Below are 23,881 nucleotides of genomic sequence, written 5' to 3'. Positions count from 1 at the left end.
AAGTTGTTAAAAAAAAAGAAGACAATAGTTTAGAGGCTGTAGAAGATGAAAATGGAGAAAGTTTAGGTCAGTGTGTTTTAATTTAGTATTGAAAATCCTCATATTTTAAAACAGCAAACCCATTCTAATATTCTTATAATTATCACACTGTTCACTTTGTCATTTTTATTTATTACTACTTCATATCCGTGTAGTAAAATAGTTGATCTAAAAAAAAAAAAGTTTTCTAAAGCTTCGTGTTTTTCTCAGATATCTCTTAGTTTTTCCCTCCTGGTGGAAATGTCAAAATATATACAGAGGAAGGGGTCTGAAAGGTATTATTTTATTTCACTCATTTAATTTATTATTTATTGAGCTCCTGCTTTGTGCCAATCGCTGCCTTAGGACCTGGGGATGCAACAATGAGGAAGATCAGCTCTGATTCTTCCCGTTGGGGTGCTCAGGGGCCAGCAATGGCCATGGACGGGTGACCACAGTGCATCAATGTATCGGGGGGTCCCAGAGGGAGGGAACCAGTCTCAAAAGTAAGGAGGATTTTTCCCAAGGTAAATAAACTCCCTCCTGATTTTACATACATATGATTAAAATAAAACTGCTAAAGTACAGTGTGTGTCACATGACAAGCACTAAAAATTTTTTTAGCCATCTTAATTATTGTTATTCTTAATGTTACTGTGGAGGCAACACACTGTTAAAATCTTCAAAATCAGACATTTATATGAACGTTCTGAGAGTCACAAAGAGACTAAAAATAAATTTTCTTCTTCATAACTAGATAGAATATCTGTAAGTTTATTGGAAGGCTGGATCTTAGGAAGTTTCCCAGCAGATCCTTTACCTAATCCTTTTTCTCATAGCCTGTCTGTGGCTCTCTCTCTCTGTGAACACAACAGTAAGAAAGGAAATTAATGAGAGAAAAGAGAATGTCTCAAGAAAACATAATGTGTATAACAAATTAAAAGAAAATGTAAGGTAATAATCAGTAACAGTGAGAGTGGATTTATACGATTATTTTACCTGGGAAAAATGGTATTTTTCCAAGAAACTCAGGGGATTTCAAATGATGTTCTTAGAACCTACCAGGAATTTCTTTTAATTTTATTGCTAACCTCAGGTATGATGACTAGGAATGGCAAATTCTAAGTTCTTTCACGGTGCAGTTTTATTTTAATAAATACATTAAAATAATAACTTTAATAACTTTCTCCATTTTCATCTTCTACAGCTTCTAAACTATTGTCTTCTTTTTTTAACATCTTTATTGGAGTATAATTGCTTTACAATGGTGTGTTAGTTTTCATATATATTTCATACATATATGGGGATATATGTATATGTATAGCTGATTCACTTTGTTATAAAACAGAAACTAACACACCATTGTAAAGCAATTATACTCCAATAAAGATGTTAACAAATTAATTTGAGATGGAACATAAAAGCTAAAACCAATTTCTGGGATAAAACAAACGAGAAAATGATCATAAACACACATTAAACAAAGATTTCTTTAAAAAAAAACGCCAAAAGCAAGCACTAGCCAAAAAAGAAAAAAGTCGCTAAATTAAAATTTTATTAAAATTAGGAATGGTTCATCAAAGGATATCATTAAGAAAATGAATGGGCAAGCTACCATCTAGGAGAAGGTAGTTGCACTGTGTTTGGAAAAGTACTCATATCCAAGGTATATAAAGAACTCCTACAAATCAATAAGGAAAAGGCAGATAATCCATATTTCACAAAAACATCTACTTCACAAAAGAGGATACCCAAAATGGCCGATAAACATATGAAAAAAGTCTCACCATCATTAGTCATCACCCCAGTGAGACACCATTATTCATCTGGCAGAATGGCTAAAATTAAAAGGGCTGATAATACTAAATGTTAGCAAGAATGTGGAACAACTAAAATTATCCTGCATTGCTGGTGGGAATATAAACTGAACCAGTCATTTTGGAAAAGTGTTTGAGAGTACCTTCAAAAGTTAACATACATCCACTCTATCCTAGGTATATAATCAAGAGAAATCAGCATGTATGTCCACTAATGGACATCTATAATAATGTTCATAGCAGTTTTATTTATAATAGCCCCCCACCAAAAAGCCAAATGTCCCAAAACAGGAGAATGGATAAATTAGTTGTGTAGTTGAGGTGTATTTTTCCAACGGAATATTACCCAACAATAAAACAAAACGACTGATACACACAACATCATGGATGAATTGAACAAGCATTATGCTGAGTAAAAGGAGCCAAACATGGATAAGTACATGCTATACGTACATCTTGAAGTTCAAATTCAAGCAAAGCTCATCTATTATAAGTCAGAATAGTGGTTTCCTAGAGGGAGAGGAGATGTAGCATTGACCGGGTATTAAGAAACCTTCTGGGATGTCAGGAACATTTTAGATCTTGATCTGAGAGGTGGTTACATGTTGTACACATGAAAAAACTCACTGAGCTGTGTACTTGAGATTTGTGAACTACTGCTTGTAAGATATAGTTCCATTAAAATTTTAACATTAAAGTCATAACGATAGATTCGAATGACATGGGGAAAAGTTTCGGTGAGCCAAAGTTATAAATTGCATATGTAATGTGATGTGAAATAAAGATTTTCATAGAAAATCACTGAAAGAAAATATACTGAAGAATTAACAGTGATTTCTGGATGGTAGGACTGTGTTATTTCCATTTGTTAATAGTTTTCAGCATCTCCTAACTTTTCTCTAATGAAGTATATTACTTCTATAACAGAAAAGCTGAAATGGGAACAACTGTAACTAAGAAGGTATTTGACGTAACTTGATGCTCAATAGTAAATCCATGTTGATATTTTGGGGGTGGGAAGTAGCAATTTAGGACAGGCAAATTCATAGAGCTGTAGGGTTAGCGAAAGCTTCATGGGGAAAACCTCAGGGGAACTGAGACAGCATGTGGGGAAGATGTGGTTAGAAGCAGGAGCGGGTCTGGACAGCTAACCTTGTGTGATGTTGTCTTTGACCTGTGATCCTCAGTCTATGTTCGTTGACTGTGTTTCTATCCACTTTCATGGATTCTGTGGTCCTTCAAATGTATAACTGCTTTTTCACTTAACATGTTGATCTTTTAAGCCATTTGTAATTCTTATTCCTAAAAAACTCTTTTCCTATCCTTTTACATCTTCAGGCATTACCGTTTGCTCTGTTCTCTATTTTGCGGCATCCTTCCCCTACCAGCCTGCTTCTCCATATGCCAATGTGAGTTTAAAAATTAATAGTCCCAAGGCATTCTCTCCTCCTGAGAAATAAATAAATAAAACAATACCAGAAACACACACACACACAGAGCTCCAAATGATCCATCTGTTGAAGACATCCACCATCCACTTCATCCTGGTTCAGGCTATTTTTGTTTGCTTTGTCTTGAGAGCTCCTATATTGAAAGCCTTTAAAGAGTACTTAGGTTTTCATCAGAAAATGAAAAGCAAATCACTTTGTTTTTCCATTTTATACCTATTGCAGAACTGTGCACAAAGAAATGCTCAATAAATGCTGATTGAATTTCCCTTCTACAGATCGCGGTCTATGCCACATTCAGATTTTTCCGTGCACATTTTTACTGGTGAGTGCACATTTATAATTATGAAGCAGATTGTGGAAGGGGTCATATTCTTTAGAATCCAGTATTTTTCTGAATCTGTTCTCTGCAAACCTGTATCCTCTTAGGTAAGTTTAATTACTACATTTAAAGGATGAATTGAATTGAAGGATGAATTGAAGTCTTTTGAAAGTGTTTTTTTTTTTAACTGCTTCTCTTCTTTTTTTGGCAGGATAAGCAATAGCGTTATGCTGTTACTGGAAATTTTAGTCAATAAGATGTATGCTTCTTTAATTAGAATGCTAGGAAGTACTGCTGAGTTGGATCATTTAGTTAGTGCAATGAGCTGAGAGGTTTGAGCATTTGTGTGCAGAGGGTCAATTTCAGTAAATGGAGTATATATGGGCAATTTTAATATTTTTTCCCAGATAACTTACATCTAGTATTCGTTTTAAGGTCCAATGTTCATAAATATTTGTGAAGCATCTCCCCAGAAACAGACACAGAAATGAGAGAGACCACTTTTGCTTTCAAGGAGTTCCTGGTCCAGTGAGTTCTTTTCTCCTTCATCCATTCCCACGGCCCCAACCCTCACTTTGGTGGATGCTGCCAAAGTTACACCTCCAGCTTTGACTTCTCCCCTGGGAGCTAGAGCAGCATGCCCCATTTCCTGCTGGTTACCATGCCATGGATGTTCTGATGACATCTTAAACTCATATTACATCTGAAATTATCACCTTCTCCACCCTAACTCATTCTCTTTCCTACGTCTCTTTTCTCAGTGGCTCTACTTTTTTCCAGTCACTCAAGCTCTAACCTTTGGGAGTTCTAACAAAACCCCTTACATTGCAAATTTATTTCCCCCTTGCTAAGCATCCACCTCCTTTTATTCTGGCCACTTGTCCAGTGGAGTCACCTCCTATAAACACTGCCCATCCTCAGAGCGGCTGGGTGTATGAATCCATGCAAGAAAGCGGTGGCTCAGCAGGATACCCTATATTTGTGGGAAGATCTTAGAACGATCTTGTGTTCCTTATCTACTAATAACCCTGTCTCACTCCACTTGCCCCTTGGTTGTCAAACTTACCCACCTCTCTTCCCATCTCAACCTAGGCTGGGTGCTTTCCCTTCCCTTATTCCTCCTAAATGATCATGCATAATTGGTTGCTTCCCCATTTCCACTTCTCTTTCTGACTCAGTATTTGCAGACAGGCAGCTCTTCCATTGGATTATCTCCCTCAAGCACTTGTGCCTTCCAATTTGACACAGCCTGAAGTTCTCCCAACCCCCAATACTGCCTGCCTAGGCAGCTCCCAAATCGTGGCCTGCCCCAACCAATGACATGGTGTCAAAAGTGGTATGCTTTGAGACTCCAAAAGTAGGTTTTGCGTTTGTTCCCATTTCCAAAGTTCATGATATGGTGTTTACCATGGGATAATAACATACAGTTTATGATTTATAGCATATTGGAGAGAAGCTATGATTTTTGCATTGGGGGAAACGTGAGAGGCAAAACTTAATGGAGAAACATGGATGAATCTCGAAAACATGCTGAACAAAAGAAGCTGGGGGCAAAAGGGTACATACTAGATAGTTCTATTTATATGAAGTTCTAGAATGAGAAAAATGGTGGGAGAAATCAGAATAGTGGTTGCCTCTGATGTGGAGGTGGAGAGCGACTGGGAAGGATCACAAGGGAACTTTCTGAGGTGACGGATGTGTTCTATACCTTGAGAGAGGTGTGGGTTACGTGGGCGAATGAATTTGTCTAAACTCATTGAAGTGTACGCCTAAGATCTATGCTTTTCACTGTAGGTAAAAATTGTATAAAAGAAACAAAAAATTAAGGGGAAACATACAGAGTAGAATTCATAATAGTATCCTCGTGATTAGAGATAAAGGATTATATAATGTAGGTATAAAGAAAATAATGTAATGGAGAAAGGACATGCTTTTACATTCGTGGCAAGGAAAAAATGTGGTAAAATTTGCTCTGGAAGTAAGTGCTGCTGGTATCATACACTCAGTTGTTTGGGAATAATGGCCACTTTTGTGGTGATTCATAGCAGATATGCCATAATTAAAATCCAATTCTGCAAGTAAGAAAATATCTTGTATGTGAAACCTTCCAATGCTTCTAAAATTCTTCCACCCCTTTGCCTTCCTCCAGTACCTGAAATAAATCACAACTGTTTGGTTCAAGCATGGTGAGTAGGAGAGTTTACATGATAGGTTTGCAATAACAGATACATAGATCTTACTTAGGCTGGTAACCCACAGGCCATGATAGGCCTGTGAACATGTGTTGCTTTCTTTCTCTTTTTTGCGGGGGAGGGGAGGATGTGGATCTTTTTTTGTTTGTTTGTTTGTTTTTTAATTACTTGCAAATGTTTGAAACTTGGGATATTTCACATAAAAATCTGAACACCTGGTAACCCTTGGCTGGCATTCCAAAAAAGCAATAAATACCTGGATCTGAATAGTGGCTCCTTCTTTAGGTGGGGAACATACTTTACACCCATCTTACTACAAGTATCACAAGTCTCTTAGGACCAAACTACTGCCTCAATTGTTTTCATTTCTATTTTCAGCCCCATAAGTATTTGAATATGCAGCCTTTGAATTAACGTTTATAGAGCGCCTCATATGTTCTAGGAATTATTAGGGGCTTTAGCAGATACATAAGGTAGATACTATTACTATATCCATTTTACAGACAAGGCAACCAAGGTTTAAATAAGTGAAGAACTTCCCTGAGGTTGCCCAGCAGTAAGTAGCAAAGCCAGAATCTGAAGGACGTTTTCTTACTCCAGAGCCCATGCATTTACCCACCACATTGTTGGTCTCTGTTTATTTTTAGATTTGGTTTCATCCATTATTTAGTACTAACCTCTGGTGGAGTTCTTGTTGGTTTCCTTATGATTTATTTTGATAGAATAACCCCTGGTCTCCAAACTCTCTTGATTTTGCATCCTTAGCAGTAAAAAAACCCCATGCCTATTTATGTTTATTATTTACTAATAAATAATACTCTTGTATATTAATATTATATACATTCTAAAGCAAACATATATTCTAAAGTGTTAAAGAATAAGATATTATGTATATATTTATACATATAATATCTCATATACATATATATATATAAAATTTTCTTTCTACACTGCAATAAATTTTCTTTTACGTACTGCATACCCTATTTTGACAACCAGTACATGAAACAATGCCTGGACGATGATTCTGCCTGAAAGCATCTTTCATGTCAGAGACCCCCAATTTTGTATCCAATAAATTGTCCCTTCCAGATAAAGGGTGCAGTAGAAAGTCACCAGATCAGCCCAGATTATGGAAAGAACAAAATTCTCCTTCGTTAGAAAAGTAGTTGTTCATCTGTAACCACACTGACAACACTGTGCTCTAACCTTTTACAGCGCTGAACTTCAAAATGGCTAAGAGCATCTTTTATTGATATTAAGGCCTCATATTTGCCTTTGGGTAGTGTAGGTTCTCTTCAAACCTCTAATTCTGACTGTGAGTTTAGTTTCAAGGGATGGAGTATCCTCCCGGTCTCAGTTTCTCAGTTGGAGCTGCAGGGGATCCGTGTAGAGCTTGTACCCTCTCACCTCACAGGGCTGCTGCCATGATTAACAAAACTGGACAAAAACAAGTGCTGAGAGAGGCTGTTAATAATGAATCACTGTGAAATGCATCTGTGGGTACGTGCCAAGAGTTTTCCTGGAGTTCTGACACTGTAAAGAATGGCTGTGAGGGCTACCCTGGTGGCGCAGTGGTTGAGAGTCCGCCTGCCGATACAGGGGACACGGGTTCATGCCCCGGTCCGGGAGGATCCCACATGTCGCGGAGCGGCTGGGCCCGTGAGCCATGGCCGCTGGAGCCTGTGCTCCGCAACGGGAGAGACCACGGCAGTGAGAGGCCCGAGTACCGCAAAAAAAAAGAATGGTTGTGAGCAGCATTTGGGGGGCGTGTCTTGTGCGTGTGTTATTCTCTGACTAGAGTTGTTTATATGTGGACGGATAGGTTCTGCCTTCTAAGACCTGAGCTTTCCCTGATCTTCCTTTCCATCATCCTGTGTGATCTGAATAAAGCTTTCTTCTGGAGCATTCTGTTTGGATTGTTCTTTTCTGTCTTACCCTAGTCCCCTTCTTTTCTTAATAAGTTTTTTCTTCAAGATCCAGATCCAACACCCTATTCTCCAGAATCCCACCAGCCCCAGGCTGACCCAACCTTTCTCTCCCAGGCACTTTCATAACCTCAGAGCATGGGGCACTGAGAGCATGGCAAGGGAACACACTTGACACACATGCCCCATGGACTCCCTCGAGGGAAAGCCTTCTTTTGTGTGCTGTTGTTGGAAATGTAACAGAAATACATAAAATTGTCCATGTAAAATCTGAAACATAAACCACGTCTCTTTCTGAAACACATTTTTTAAGACAGAAAATTAAAAGGTACCACTAACTATATCTCAAATATCTAAACCAAACCCCTCTCCCATCTTTTATTGCACTAACTATACACTGGGGTGGATTTACCAAGTTGCACTATAGTTAGGCATATACATGCCCACGTCTCCGGCTAATTTCCGTGCTCTCTGAAGGCCCTTGTCTTATTCATCATTAAAGCAGCTAACGCCTGGACTGTCCTCTTGTGACACTCAGTATATCTTTGTGGGATGAAGAGAGCTCCCTTAAGCAAAGGACGCAGAAAAGCCTGACGCTGATTTTCATCAGCAGATCTCCTGTTATATTCCTTGTCTACCTTACATATGTCTTGTGACCACAGACCCCAGGGAGTTCCTCTTTGAAGTCAAAGTTTAAGTGCAGAGGTGAGTGATCTGTAGAAGAGATGCGGTGAGCAAAAGGCCCTGATTATGGCATAGTCAGGAAGTAGGCTGTTCAGGGTGGAATAGATTATTTGACATTTTCTAATAAATTGACAGTGAACATGAGATTTGCCAGAGTGAGTCGGAGCTATTCTGTGTTGAGATAGATAAATTATGAATACCTCAAACCATGCCACTGGAAACGCTCCCCTCTGCAGTCTCCCTCCTGGGAGGGCCCTAGAGGGGAGGCCGGAGCAGGCAGGCACCGCACACCTGCTCCGGGTCCAGTGCCTCCATCAGCGGTGGTGCAGAAAAGTGCTGACGCCGGGCTTTCTCTTTCCTATGCTCAGCTTTTTATCCCACCAGCAAGAACAACCTGTCTCCTAATGACCAACCACTGGGACAGCTTTCTGTGACCACAGCTGGCCTGGGCCACTCAGGCATGTGCCTGTCACCGAGTGCCTTCCAGTCCAGTGGCACTTAGGTGAGCTCTGACCAGCAGGAGGATAACCATGTCCTGAAGCTGCATATATGGGAACAGGAGTTCTTAGACCCTTAAAGCAGTTATTAATGACCAAAGTGTGTTTTGTCTTTGATATCTGCCTTTTATCCAAGTATTGTGTCCTCGTATTTTACAGTGACTTATCAAGAGTTGTCAAATTCTATTTACAAGGCCCTGAGCAGCTAGTATGTGTAGAGTCCTACGTGAAGGAGACAGGATGACAGAGGCAAGACTCCTGACCTCTAGAAACTTAGCACCAGTGGGGAAAATAAGGCCGTCTACAGGTAACCGTGTTACAAGGCAGGGTATAATAAATCCCACGGCAGAGCTGCTTTTGAAGACAAGACAGGAAGAAATTAATTCTAGCTGGAGGGATTCTGGAAGTCTTGATGGAGAAGGTAGCAGCTGAGCTGCGTTTTTAAGCACAGATGGAATTTCAGAAAGATCAGGTGGGAGAAGGTTGAGGTATTTCAGGAAAAGAGAAAGAAGCACAGAAAGAATTAAGGGTTGGGGAACATGGGGTGTGTTCAGGGCAGGAGAAGTTTTGGCAACGGAAGGAGACCCCAGCCTTGTGGGTTGTGGTCTGTGGTAAGTAACGTTAGTGCTCTGACTCTGTGGAACAGATTCGTGGGGCAGCCTTGTCTAACGCACGGGGTTCGAGCTCCAGGGATGCCTGTGACCATCCCTGAGCTGATCCCTGTCTGCGGCTGCTTCCTTGAAGGCATTCCAAGCCTGCCTTTCATTGCTATTTGGAAATCTTGCCTGTGGAGAGTTATCATTAGAGGGTAATCTGAGACACTTGCTGTCTGTTAAACTAATTACGCTTCAGTCCTCCGAGTGCCTTGGTGCTCTCAATCCTAAATGCTTAGCAGATTTAATGTAGCATCTGAATTATTCATGGAGATGATATGGAAGAGGGGGCTTGGCTGCTTGTCCCGTTTTGAGCAGGTCTTGGACGGGTGGCATTATGGGAAGAGAGGCAGCTGCTTGCAGAGTGATGGACGAAGCAGGCCTTCCAGAGGAGCCCTACCCAGACAGGAGCCTGTGCCAGTATGCTCAGAAAATCACAGCCTGCCTTGGAGGGATGGGTAAGACCCCTTAAACATTGGGCTTTGTGGAGGAGATGCCCAGGTTAATGTTGCAGGCGAACAGGACCAAACTTAAGACTTGCTGGTGGTAGGGAGCAGGTGTAGCTGCTGGAGTGGGAGACCCTCCAGCGAGCTGAGGCGTAATCGTCTGGAAGTCCGGTCGATGGTGCCCCTTCCTCTGAACCCTCCCACTTAAAAAACTGCTGCTTCTCTGCTTACTCTGTCCTGCTCAGCAGCAAAGATCATCCTGATGACTGTGAACTACTGCAGGTGTTTTCAATGGACTTGCTAAGCTCTTCTGTTTGCTCACTTCTGATTAAAACAAAATCCAAAACTGAAAAACAAGTAGTGCTATTTGTCACTGATGAAGCCACAGGCTGTAAATTCAAACTATTTCCTTATAAAACTAAATCCCATAAAAATTGCCATCTTAAAGGTGGTAATATTCTCTCTTAAAATTTTTTTTTTCTTAGCAAAAAGCAGGTAAATCTTAGCAGGTGATTTAAAGGGGGAGGAGGGACATTTGTCTGGAAAAAAAAGACCTAAATAGTTACATGGGGGCTTCCCTGGTGGCGCAGTGGTTGAGAGTCCGCCTGCCGATGCAGGGTACACGGGTTCGTGCCCTGGTCCGGGAAGATCCCACATGCCGCGGAGCGGCTGGGCCCGTGAGCCATGGCCGCTGAGCCTGCGCGTCCCGAGCCTGTGCTCCGCAAGGGGAGAGGCCACAGCAGTGAGAGGCCCGTGTACCGCAAAAAAAAAAAAAAAAAATAGTTACATGGGGTAAATTAAAGTCAGAATTCACTTGCGGAGAATTGCTGCAGGGGTTGACCTGTGACTGGCGCACTAAGAGCAGTACTTAAGGCATCTGTCCCCTGAGCACTGTGCAACCCCCAAATCCTTGGTTCTGAGGTTGGGGTTCATCTTATTATTGAGCTCCTACAGTATGCACAGGCAGAGTGCTCAGGGCCTCTCAGTGCTGGTTGAAGCTCTTGATTCATTTTCCCACTGACAGTTTCTTTTCATCTTTTATCATAGAAGAAAAACTTGTTCAGGTGCAGTGGAACTGTTGCTAGCAGCATTAGGAAAGTCCTATCTGATAAGATATGCAGGCCACACAAACAAGTTACACAGTCGTAATTAGCATTAGCTTTGTAGTGTAATACATTGTGATACCTTGTTTTATAACCATGTGAACTGTCACAGAAACCACTTTACTGCTTTGTAAATGCTGTGACTGTAATTTTACATGAGCTGCGGCAAGAGGCTGACGTTGGTGCAGCAGTGGAAGAAATGGGTCCACTGGTGCTTCTTTAAGGATCTCCTCCATACAGTGCTTTCATGGCTGAAGAGGTTGCTGTCAGGCAGATACCACTGAAAGTTTATTTTTAAGACTGGAGGTGTGGCCTCTGCTGGGTGTTTACAATGAGCTATGTGGAAGAGGTTAAGCTAAGAACTCTGGGCACTCTGGAAAGTGGAACGTAGCTCAAGGGTGCCCAATGTCACTGCTGACTCCAGCTCCCAAGCAGCCAGCATCTGAATTCTTAACTCTCTCCACCACCTGGAAAAGAACTCAGTACCTCAGTACCTCTCACTTACATGCAATGAGATTGTCTTTAAAAGCAAACCAACCTCTCATCAGCCTTCTTTATGGTTCATATTTACTTTCCATCCTGACCTAAAATTCATAAAATAGATAGAACTTCTTATATATAATCCTTTTATTGAAGAATTTAATTTTTTTTCCTTTTACAGTCTATCAGTATATAACTGCTTTTTAACTACATATATGGATCTATAAACTTGTCCAGAAATTTAGGTGTGGCCTGAATATGCTCTGCGGAAACAACGGCTGCGTCAGTGCTGTAGAATTCGTTTTAGCGGGCAATGCTTGACAAGTTTAGGGACCGAGAAGGCAGGATAGCTTTGTCATGGAGTAGTTATACTTTTGCTTGGTCAGGAAGATGCTGGATTTGAAAAAAAATCATCTTATCTGTCCAAAGTCTATGTTTGTGTATCGTTAGTATATACTAGAGCCTATGTTTAAAGCGGCTGCGTCCAGCTTCTCTACATAGAAACATATATATGTTTCACAAACAGGCCATGTGGACACACACATAAGCAGATAGACCTTCTCACTTTCTCAGTTTGCAAAGGACAGGCCTATAGGAAACTAACCACAGGAAGAAGGAATTCACGGTTTAGGGAGGAGGTTCCCACATTACAATGTTTATTAGAAAAACACTCTAGAAGAAGCAGTAGGTCTACAATTGGCCTCAGGCGTCTGTGTTTTAAACAGACTGGTCCAGGAACCATACTTTGGGAAACACTTGATAAAATATCTCACATTGTACATCCTAAGGCTCTTCAAAATAGACAAGCAAGAAATAGAACACATACAGCTTGTTTCACTCGCTTTGAAAACTGTTTTCAGAGGAAGACCTTGGAAGGATCTTTTCTGGAGGCAATGCTGGTATAGGGCTTAATTTCCAAAATTTGAGGACAAAAATTTCACCATGTGACTATGGTGTGCAGAAGCTTGCAGCTCCAGCCCAATCTGGATGGCCTTTGGGGCAGAGTCGATCTCCTCCATTCCCACTGTGCTTCCCATTGGCCTAGAATCATTCTAGCAAATTTGAATTCTCTGGTTCTTGAACTCTGTTACCAAATCCTGCATTAAAGATTAGGAGCTAATAATAAAAGAAGCAAAGATTTCCTTTCTCTGCTTCATCTCTCTATAGCTTTTGTGGAAGGACCTGTCGACTGTGGTAGAAACAGTCATGGTTTAGGAGTCAGGAGACCTGGCTTCACCCTGGGCTTGCTGTGTTGTCCTGGGAAAGTCACTTAGCATCTCTAAGGCTTACCTTCCTCATCTTAAAATTAAAGGGCTGGAGGAGATCAATGCTTCCTGAATGTTGGTCCTGGTATGGGGAACTTTGAAAAATATAAGTTCCTGGGACTCACCTCCAAAGAATCCCATTCAGTGGTCTGGGCTAGTGCCCCAGATTTTGCAGTTCTCAAAAACTCTACACAAGATTCTTCTGCACAGTGATATTTGGGAACCACTGGACTAGACTATCTTTGAAGACGTTTCTAGCTCTATAATTCAATTCTGTTTAAAGTGTGTAAGGGCTTTATTGAAAAGAAAAGGCTATTAGAATATAATAGCCCAATGACAGGAGAAGGAGCATGGTTTTATTCACTCTGACTTGTGACTATTGTGTGTTTATAGATGGTCACATATTGTGCTTAACCTTACTGAGTGGATATCAGAGGGTAAATACTCATTACCAGGGTTGTCCTTTGTACATCAGCAGCCCTAACAGTGTGACGGTCCCGCTAGCTTATAACTTAATTAATACACGCAGCTACCTTCATGATAATTGTCTCCATTATGTGATTCTTCTAGGGATTCTGCAATAACAGAAAACACGTGAAACAACATTAAGAATATTATTAGCTTTTGGATTAATGGAATGAGGCAGAAAGATTTTCATGACACTAGGGGGAGGGGTTTTTCCCTCTAGAAAATGAAAAGGATTATTTACTGTGGCCTGGAGCTAGATATGTCGCTAGTTGAAACTGAAGAACTTTAATTGAGCTCTCCCTTCCATGAGATCTGAAATACTAGAGAACTTGGAATTATTATCCCGAGTTTTTTCTGATATGCCTTTTTAGATTCTATTCGATAGATATGGCTGTTCACAGTACTCTTACCAGATGATACTGAATATACTAGGAATAGCCGCGGGTGAATTCTTTCAGCTGTTGCAGCTCTGTCCTTCCTCTTGCTCTGGATATTAATCTGATTTTTAAATATGCATTCACGTCTCTGACTGACATAGTCTTGAGTTCCTGGTAGCGGTTGTTTTTATACCTGATCATCTGTGTATATGGAGCCCTACCTAAGCTCTTGAGGGTAATCACTTAAATACATCTTCCTTAATCTTCTTTTCTGGGCAGTGAGAAAAAAACAATAAGGAGTCAGGAGAGTTGCGGAGAAGCACAGCTTCTTGGGAGCCTGGTATCTATTTCTAACTTCTTTGTAATCAGTGCCAAGATGCCTTGCTTCCTTGGTTTAAAGTCTCTGGGGAAATTGTTCAACTCGGTGAAAAGCAAAGTCACCTCATCTGAAAAAACCAGCACCAGGGGCTCATACAGAAGGAGACTGGTTGTCGAGGATGTGTATGTCCCTGGGAGCCCCTACCCTGCTCACAGGCGGGCCACCATCACTCATTTGTTGTGTCTACATCCTGAGGTCTATTGCATGTTTGAGCACTTGTTGAACAACCTTGATCTTCTTGGTAAGTAAAAGAGCCCACTCTGGACACGGCTTTGTGTTTCGTGATTGGCATAAGTAATAAAGTGTTATCTAGAACCATTCTTCCATTATGTATTCTTCAAAGGAAACACTATCCTTGATATATAATTAATGGGGTGAGGGTGGGAGCAATGGAGAATGTAACATAAGTACAGCTGTGGAGCTATATTCTGACGGTAATTTTGTCCATGATTTTGTGATCTCAGTAACAAATACGTCTCTTTCCAAACTTGGTGCTAATAATGGTCTGTAATAGGAAGTATGATGGAAAAGAAAGATCTCTGTCGATAGATGTTTTTCTTTCATGTGATATAAGGTGAATGGAAAAGAAATATTCAAGGCAGCAGACTGCCACTAGTAAAACGAGACCTAAGTGAAGGTGAGGTCTAAATTGTCACTGCCTCAGGTGTGCTGATCTTGTGAAATATTTTAAAAGAAAAGAAAAAGAAAGGATTTATAATATTTAGAGAACTTGTTGAGGCTTCTTTTCAGTGAAGTTATTAGAATGGGGTCACTCATCCATCTGCCTGGGAAAGAAGTTGAGAAAGCCCAGATGAGGACAACAGTCATTGCACTTAAGAGTTCTCAGACTTGGAAATTACAGTGATTTCTTGATTAATGAAGATGACATCCACCCAGCTGCTTACTCCTTTGTCAAAACCAGTACTAGGATTTGTACAGGAGGCAGAGGGCTATTAGACATGGTCCCTATAAACATGTGAAGATGAGCCGAAAGAGCCAGAAAACAGAATATATACCTGATAATTCTTTGCTAGAGAGGACAGCAGGGTTGGATTAAAGCCAGGTAAGGTAAGGGAGTTAACCTACACTGAGGTGTTTTGTTTTCAATTAAGTTTTAAATAGCTTTGTTGAGATATAATTCATATATCATACAATTCACCCATTCAAAGTATACAGCTCAATAGTTTTTAGTATATTTGCTGTTATGTGCAACCATCATCACAGTGAATTTTGGAAATATTTTATTGTCTCAAAAAGAAGCCCTGTGCCCTTTTACCGTTACCCTGCCCTCACCCCAACCTCTCCATACCCACCCTCCAGCTGTAAGAAGCCTCTAATCTACTTTCTGTCTTCATAGATTTCCCTATTTTGGACATTTCATATGAGTGGAATCATACTATATGGTCTTTTGTGTCTGGCTTCTTTTACTTAGCATGTTTTCTAGGTTCATTCATATTATGATATGAATGTATCAGTACTTCATTCCTTGTTACGGTTAAATAATATTCCATTGTATGGATATATATATTTATATACCACATTTTGTTTATCCATTCATCAGTTAATGGACATTTGGGTTGTTTCCACCTTTGGCTATTATGAATAATGCTGCTGTGAACATTCATGTACAAGTTTTTGTGTGGCCATATGTTTTCATTTCTCTTGGGTATATACCTAGGAGTGACATTGCTGGGTCATATGGTAGTTGTATGTTTAAACTTCTGAGGAATTCCCAGACTCTTATCCAAAGTGGCTGCACCATTTTACATTCCCACCAGCAGCACGTGAAGATTCCAATTTCACCACATCCTTGGCAACACTTGTTATTATCTGACTTTTTGCTTCTAGCTTTCCTAGTAGGTATAAGGTAGTATATCATTATGGTTATACTGAGCTTTGACTGGGACAGAGGGAGGCTGGCTAGCAGGTCAGTGTCAAGGCAGGACAGGATACTGATCCGACAGGTGCTGACGGTTCCTGATGCTCACACTTCCTTGGTTCTCTTACTCCTCGACAGCCTCCACTTCACTACTCCAGCCTCCTCCTTTTCAGGGGAGCAAGGAGTGGGGATAGAGAAACCGTGGCCGCTGCCCCCAGGCCTCCTATAAGCCACCCTAGAAAAACTTGGTTCAGAGCCAGCTGACCATGCCTATTATAGTTTAGAGCACCTCTCTCAACCGTCGGATTCACATGCTGGCGGATACCTAAAATCCCTTTATTGAGGAAAAAAAAGTTAATTCATCAATTAGGGATAAAAACCAAACAGGTAGCTTTCTGCTGGAGCTAACATTTAATTATGAATGAGTTCGGTACTTCTACTCAGTGATTCTACATATACAGTTTTACTCAGCCATAAAAAGAAACGAAATTGAGTTATTTGTAGTGAGGTGGATGGACCTAGAGTCTGTCGTACAGAGTGAAGTAAGTCAGAAAGAGAAAAACAAATACTGTATGCTAACACGTATATATGAATCTAAAAAAAAAAAAGGTTCTGATGAACCTAGGGGCAGAACAGGAGTAAAGACGCAGACGTAGAGAATGGACTTGAGAACACGGGGAGGGGGAAGGGTAAGCTGAGAGTAGCATTGACATATATACACTACCAAATGTAAAATAGATAGCTAGTGGGAAGAAGCTGCATAGCACAGGGTGATCAGCTCGGTGCTTTGTGACCACCTAGAGGGGTGGGATAGGGAGGGTGGGAAGGAGACGCAAGAGGGAGGGGATATGGGGATATATGTATACATATAGCTGATTCACTTTGTTGTACAGCAGAAACTAATACAACATTGTAAAGCAATTATATTCCAATAAAGATGTTAAATAAAAATAAATAAAATAAATAAAAGAGATTCAAGGTAAATGTTTTTGGAATGAGCTGTTGATGCTCAGGAAAGAGATAAGGTCTGCCAGTAGAGAAGGCAGGAAGTCAAGGGGAGACCAGGTAAACTGTGGTTGATGGAGCGTGTGCTGGACAATGGCTTGTCAGTAGTTTCAATCACAAGAGACTAAGAGAATAAACAGTATCAAAGAGAGCCTGGGTAAAGGAAAGCGTAACCATCACTGGGATATCAGTATCTTAGTGGAGGCAGATAAGGAAACCTGGGGGATTAGTTCAGTGTGTGGCTCTGGGGTTGGACATTTCAGAATTTGAGTCCCAGCTCTTCTACTTACTAAATGTGTTATTTTGGGAAATTAGTGTCTCCAAGTGAGAGTTTCCCAATCTGTAAGGTATGCTGAAGAACGCACACCTTATGTGATTGCTATGAGCAGGTCTGCCCCTAGGGCATATGGTTTCCTGGGCAAATATTTTTTGTGGGGCCCCTGTTTACATAAACAATTTGAGTCACCCCAAATCAGTGTGTCAACTGTCCAATCCTGCTCAATCATGGTAAAGAAATACCATGCCAGCCTCAGGGAGTGATTATTCACCAAACTCCCCTCCAGGAATAGAGCTAGTTCCAGGGCCTTGGTTGGCTAGAGCTCCTCCAGGCCTCTGGTCAACCCCCTGCACAGCAAGGGAGAGACAGAGAATCATCAGAGAGTGCTCCAAAGAGGAGGCTGGACTGCCCTGCCTAGATAGCACTGCTGGCCCCAGCTGGTCTCAGGCAATAAGAAGGGACTTAGACATTTTTGAGGAAGGTTTGGTTTAGCGGTAGGGTCCCTGCTTGCCTGGATCTAAGGACAGCATTGATTATAAGGATTAAATGAGAACGTGCACGTCAGAGGTGTTTGATATAGTGGCACGCACAAGCATCTGCTAAATTTAAAAAATAATGATTTTGTCTTCCACTGCTGTGAAGCAATAGAGGTCCAGTTTTTGTGCTGCTGGGGCCCAGGAGTATAAACACAGCACAGGAAGTGGGGTTCCCAGGAAGCTACTAAGTGTGCTTGAAGTATCCTGTTTAGGACAGGTGCTTGAAGGAAGCTCACCCTCCTGCAGTCATGTGTGTTCCTGTGCTAGCAAAGCCTCACAGTGCTCAGGAGCAGCTCCTGGCAGGATGCTCAGGGATATTTGGCAAAGGCCTCCTGCAGCTGCCAGAAAGACCTCAAGATGTTGCAGCTTCCTGTTTTTGTCTGGTGCTCGCTCCTGCTTTGAGCTGTGCAGAGCTCCACGCTTTTCAAAGTGCCCCTATGTGTCTTTCTCTTTTGTCATGCTCAAAACAACCCCCAGAAGTCACTAGAGAAGGAACTGTTTTCCCCATTTAAGAACAGGAAAGGATGGGCTTCCCTGGTGGCGCAGTGGTTGAGAGTCCGGCTGCCGATGCAGGGGACACGGGTTCGTGCCGCGGTCCGGGAAGATCCCACATGCCGTGGGGTGGCTGGGCCCGTGAGCCATGGCCGCTGAGCCTGCGCGTCCGGAGCCTGTGCTCCGTAACGAGAGAGGCCACACAGTGAGAGGCCCGCATGCCGCAATAAAAAAATTAAAAAAATTAAAAAATAAAAAAAAAAAAGAACAGGAAAGGAATTGGCAAGAAGCTGGGACGTGTAGACACAGCAAAGATATATCAGTGAATGTAAAAAATAGCTTCTACATGTGGATCTGATTGTATCTCTGATTGTGGATGCAATACCACTCTAGACCCACTGTCATTCATTGAGGGACTGCTATGTCTCCAACATTGTGCCAAGTGCTTTATAATTTTTCCCCATTTAATATTCCTAATAACTCAACAAAGCCAGTACTACTTGAATCTTTGTTTTACAGATGAGGCATCTGAGGCATATGCAGTTAAGAAACCTGCCAAAAGTTATACAGGTAGAAAGTGGAAGAGCTGGATTTGGACCCAGGTTGGCCTGACACCCAAGTTCATGGTCTTAACCATGATGTGGTAAGGCCTTAGCCCTAGGAGCTTAAGGACAGGTCATCCATGAGATCTGCTGAGCATTGGCAAACTTAAAATTTGTAACTAGTAGTTCTAAAGAAGTACTTTAACAACTCAAATTTGAAGATTCTCTTATAAAATAAATTGGTTTTGCCAGGAAACTTAGCAGATATTTCTTTTTCCTAGTTCCTAATTACAAGCTATCTGCATGGGGTTTTCTCCTCACCTTACTGTTGGAACTTAGAGTAAGTTTGTGAACCTGTGTTGTTTTCTGACCTTCTGAGCTTTTGGGTCTAGTACAAATGAAAGAGGCATATTTAGGGCAATTACCTTCTCAACAAACAAGCAAGAAGAGACTGGTGCTGCTATCAAAAGCCCTAAGGTCATCTGAAAGGGTTCAATGATTATGTTGTCAGCTGAGTCCAAATCCCAAAGCAAAATGTTCTGGACTGGAGACCAGGGACCAAAGTAGAGTTGGCAGTCCCCTCCCTGGTGATTAATACATTGTTGCTTCTTGAAGTGGTAGCGACCTGTTTTGTTATATTGTTCATGGCATGTAACACTGTGGTTCTCTAACTTTCTGTGTCCCTTTTCATCTCGTTTGCTGTTACTAATCCCAACCCCATAGATCAGACATTTCTGTCAAAGGGCCTGGGGGAGGTCTTGGACATTGTGGCCCAAAGGCTAGAAGGGACTTTTTGTTGTCCACAGTTTGAAGAGCACACCTTCCAAGACTCTGTGGAGCTTTTCTATCGCATTTTCCTGGTAATGTTGAGATGCTGTGTTGGAAAAATGTTTTAAATACTTTGCAAATCTCAGACTCAATGGTGAAGACCCCTACCCACCCCACCTTAAATTTGAGAGGGGTGTTTGACTTCTGGCCATGAAAAAAAATGTTTCCCAGAAGATGCGACAAGAAGGAATATCCGGTTCCTCCCCTCAGCCCTGCTGTCCTCGCCGATGGCTACACGAGTGGCTGTCTGGACACAAAGAGGTGACAGGAATCTGGTGTTGGCAAGGAGATGTGCTCGGTCACGGCCTCAGTTCCTCCACCACACCAGGCCACCAGGGCCACGTCCAGTTTGTTGATGGGATGTGGTTCCCTCAAAACAGTAGTCTTACTTTGACTTTTATTCTGTTGAGGTGGGAAATGATCGGTGGTAAACGACCTCTAAGTCTTGGGAGGGCATGGAAGGAGAGATTGGAGATTTCAGCTACGTGGTAAAGCATTAGACAGCCTGAATTTTTCATTGATTTGTAGTTATCAATAACCCCTGTTAACTTCCCAAAGCTTCCTGTTCCATTAGTTTAATCATATTTCCCAGAATCAGGGTGTCAAGCCCTTGACGGTCAGACCCTGCCTTTCTATCACATTTTCAATCATTAACCCCCCTCTGCCCCAACACTCACACCAGAGGTCTTTGTCACAGATGTTTGAAGGGCCCTTTCACCTTCTCTCTCCGTGCTGTTCTGCTTCCTGACATAGCCTTCCCAGTTCCTCTGACTCTCAGGCGGGATTTGCTTTAAGCTTTTCCTCCTCTGGGCAGGCTTGTCTTACCTCTTCCCTCATCCTCCTGTGTGCTCTACAGTATCCCATGCATCTCTGTTAGAAGTACCTGTTTATAAGCCTCTCTCGCTCAGCACACTGCAAGGTCCTCTCTGAGAGTGTGGAGGGAGCCACATTTCTATTTTCACTGTATTATAGTACCTAGTATGGAAAGAGGCTGTAAGTGTATGAGTAAATGAATGAACAGATGTTTGTAGAAATCAAATCGCTATGTTAGAATACAGTGGGTGTAAAATTATCCCCCTGCTTTCAAGTAGCTGAGGCTGGAAGAAGCAGTTTGGTGCAGTGACCGCAAGTTCTGGGCTGTGGGGTCAGGCTGCCCTGCCAAGTTCAAAGTGCAGCACTACTCATTTTAGATGTTGTGACTTGGACACCATACTTAATATCTTTGAGCCTCAGTTTTATCACTTATCAAATGTAGATAATACTACCTACACTGCAGTAATAATATGAGGACTAAAATAAAATATAAATATAAAAGAAGAAAATAAACTAGCCTTAGTAGCTTTTCAATAACTATTTCCCCCTTTCCTCTTCTCTCCACCCCAAATGTGGGAGGAGTGAAATAAATTCTTAGGTAATAAATACAATTAGTTTTCCAAGCAAGGAAAGATAACTTGGACCTGGGATAGCCAGGGAAATAGAAAGTAGGATTTGAGCTGGAAAATAGAGGAGACATACCCAGAATAGGAGTAGAAAGAAAATATCTCAGTGAAATGAGATTAGAAAGAAAAAAATAGAAGACATTTTTCACTTAGTTCCACTACCTCTCTCTTCTTGGTCCAGCCTTATTGCTTTGATGTGTTTCTTTGTTTTTATTTTTTTTTTTTTTAGGCCTAGGAATGTGGACAAGTAACTTATTTTCACAGGAAATGTTCCCATCTAATTTACTTCCTTAAGTAACTGAATATGCTGAAATGCCCCATTAGTTTTAATTATATGTATTAATACTTAAAAACGAATCTTATTTAAAGTCAGAAGGTAAGGCAATCTGTTTACGTTTATTGTTTGGTGTTGGTATTTTCCCCTGGCTTTAAAAATATTTTTATTCTTACTAAGAGTGGACTACCTTCACAGAAACCCCTGATTTAGCATCATGTGATCCTAATGAATCTGGGGTATGACCCAGTGCTTATCATCAGAGATGCCTATTAACTTAGTAAATCAGCCATGAGTCTGGAATGGCTCTGGGACGCAAGATGAAGGCTGCCAACAGGAAAGCAGCATAGTCTATTTGTGACGCTATTTGTGATGTAGCCAGGAGAGCGGGTGATTCCTTTCTCAACCTCCAGAAGACACCACACTCAGAATGCAAAATCAGAATTCACGGGACCTTCAAATCTAAATAGGCCAGAACCCTAGAAGAACTATGGTATGCCTTAGAATTCTAGATGTTTCTTAAGGATGGAAATAAAACTTTGATATCAACACCTTTCTCCAGGGAGTGGGAGACTGAGGCCCAGAGAAGTGAAGTGACTTTCCCCAGATCTGTTGGATAAATTAGAGGTGAAATTAGATGAAGAACTGGTCTCCTTTCTCCCTGCTTAACATTGTAGAAGAGAAGACCAAAGGACTACCAAAAATTGTTTTAATTTAGTTTGAGATTCAGCTCAGGTGAAACTTTCCTTTGAATCTTCTCCAGATGTCCCCTCTTTGGGGAATACCACACAAATGCCCATTTATGGATAAGTATTTCCACCTTTATGCACTTTTATGCTTGGTTATATCTATTTGTCTGCATGTCTCTCTTTGCCAGGTAGTAAGGTTCTTATTTGCAGCAAAGTGGTTTTAGCGGGCTTTGTTTCTCCAGTGTATAATAAATGCTGTGCTTGGTAAATAAACATATTTCACACATTTAAAAAATTAAGATTATAATTCACATGCCATAAAAATATGCCATTTTAACATGTACAATTTTGTGGGTTGTAGTGTATTCACAAAGTTGTGCAAACATCACCACTATCTAATTCCAGAGCATTTTTATCACCGCTAAAAGCGACCCTGTATCTGTTAGCAGTCACTCCCTGTTACCACCGCTCCCCAGCCCCTGGGAACTCCTGATCTATTGATGCTTCCTGTCTCTATGAATGTACCTGTTCTGGACATTTCATATAATTGGAATTACACAACACATGACCTTTAGTGTCTGGCTTCTTTCACTTAGCGTGATGTTTTCATGGCTCATCGATGTTGTAGCATGCTATCAGTATTTCGTTCCTTTACATGGCTATGTGGATATGCCACACTTTGTTTATCTGTTCATCAGTTGATGGACATTCGGGTTGTTTCTGTTCTAGGGTATTATGAATAACGCTGGTAGGAACACCTGTATACAAATTTTTGTGTGGACAGAAGACATATGTTTTCAATTCTCTTGGGAATATACCTAAGCGTGGGATTGCTGGGTCATATGTTAACCCTATGTTTAACTTTTTGAGGAACTGTCAAACTGTTTCCCCCAGGGACTACACAATTTTGCATTAAAATTGCCCTTAATACAATTTTAAATTAAGTCAAAACTATTCCCCTACTATGAAATAACCGGTTTTCATTAACATGAAAAATCCCACGTGTACATTCATGCCTGTTTATACCCTGTATCTTAATCTTCAAAACCTCGTATATCCCTACAACTTAAAGGTTTGCAAACATATTGCACAAAGGAAGGTAGGCTCTTTACTTGGTGACTTTAGTCAGCTTGTTTCGTTCTGCTACAGGTGCCTGAGGATAGCCCCCAAGCTTTGTTCGGTTGCTGTTTAAAGATTTTTCCTCATCCAAGTTCTGTAGCCATAGATAGCAACTGAAATGAATCAGAGGATGTCAGAGATGTTCTGACTCACAGTGCCCAGGAAAATCCAGCTCACAGAGGTTTGCATGTGGGCCAGTGGAGAGGGAGCATTCTCATGACATAAAATAGGTCCCCAGTGGATAAAGGTGGGCTTGGGAAGAAAAGTCACATAGTTGGAGCCACTGCCAGCACCCAGCTTTCTCTCTGTATGTCTGTCACGCCCCGGATCATGTTGTAATGTCATTTTTGACATCACTAGAATATTCTAGGGTGTTTAACATTTGCTCTTTGTGTGGGACAATTCCCAGTTCTGTTTCCTATCACTCTTTTCCCTGAAGGGCTATCATGTGGTTCTAATATGTAGCTGGATACGTTCATCTGTTATCTTTTCCTCAGGCCAGACTTGTCCTTGAAGTGACACTCAAACTCTGTAACCAGTTGGTAGCCAGCCCTGTTGCAGGGGTACTGGCTACTTAATAATTAACTGCTCCATCACTGAAGTCATCAATTGCTACAATATTATCATTGATGGAAATACTTGTTTAGTAATACTTCAACTGAACTTGATCTTGCATAGATCATGGTTCAGTTGGTCTATTTTAAGATTTTGAAGAGGACGCGAG

At 41.2% G+C, this 23,881-nt stretch overlaps 1 protein-coding gene across 1 annotated transcript in view; it reads left to right on the top strand.

The window, feature by feature from the left end:
* Positions 1-14,056: 14,056 nt before the first annotated feature.
* The window catches only part of ABLIM1 (actin binding LIM protein 1), a 204,194-nt gene continuing 194,369 nt past the window's right edge, over positions 14,057-23,881 (top strand). The window contains exon 1 of the mRNA XM_022568691.3: positions 14,057-14,318. Coding sequence (XP_022424399.2) covers positions 14,075-14,318 — 244 coding nt within the window. The 5' untranslated portion in view covers positions 14,057-14,074. The remainder of the gene's footprint in view (positions 14,319-23,881) is intronic.

This window comes from Delphinapterus leucas, chromosome 16, assembly GCF_059928025.1.
Source record: "Delphinapterus leucas isolate spDelLeu-1000000601 "Yukka" chromosome 16, BTC_Dleu_Yukka2, whole genome shotgun sequence".
In the NCBI taxonomy this organism is placed as follows: domain Eukaryota; kingdom Metazoa; phylum Chordata; class Mammalia; order Artiodactyla; family Monodontidae; genus Delphinapterus; species Delphinapterus leucas.
Note: the sequence above shows the minus strand (reverse complement) of the source record. Positions and strands in the feature narration are given on the sequence as shown.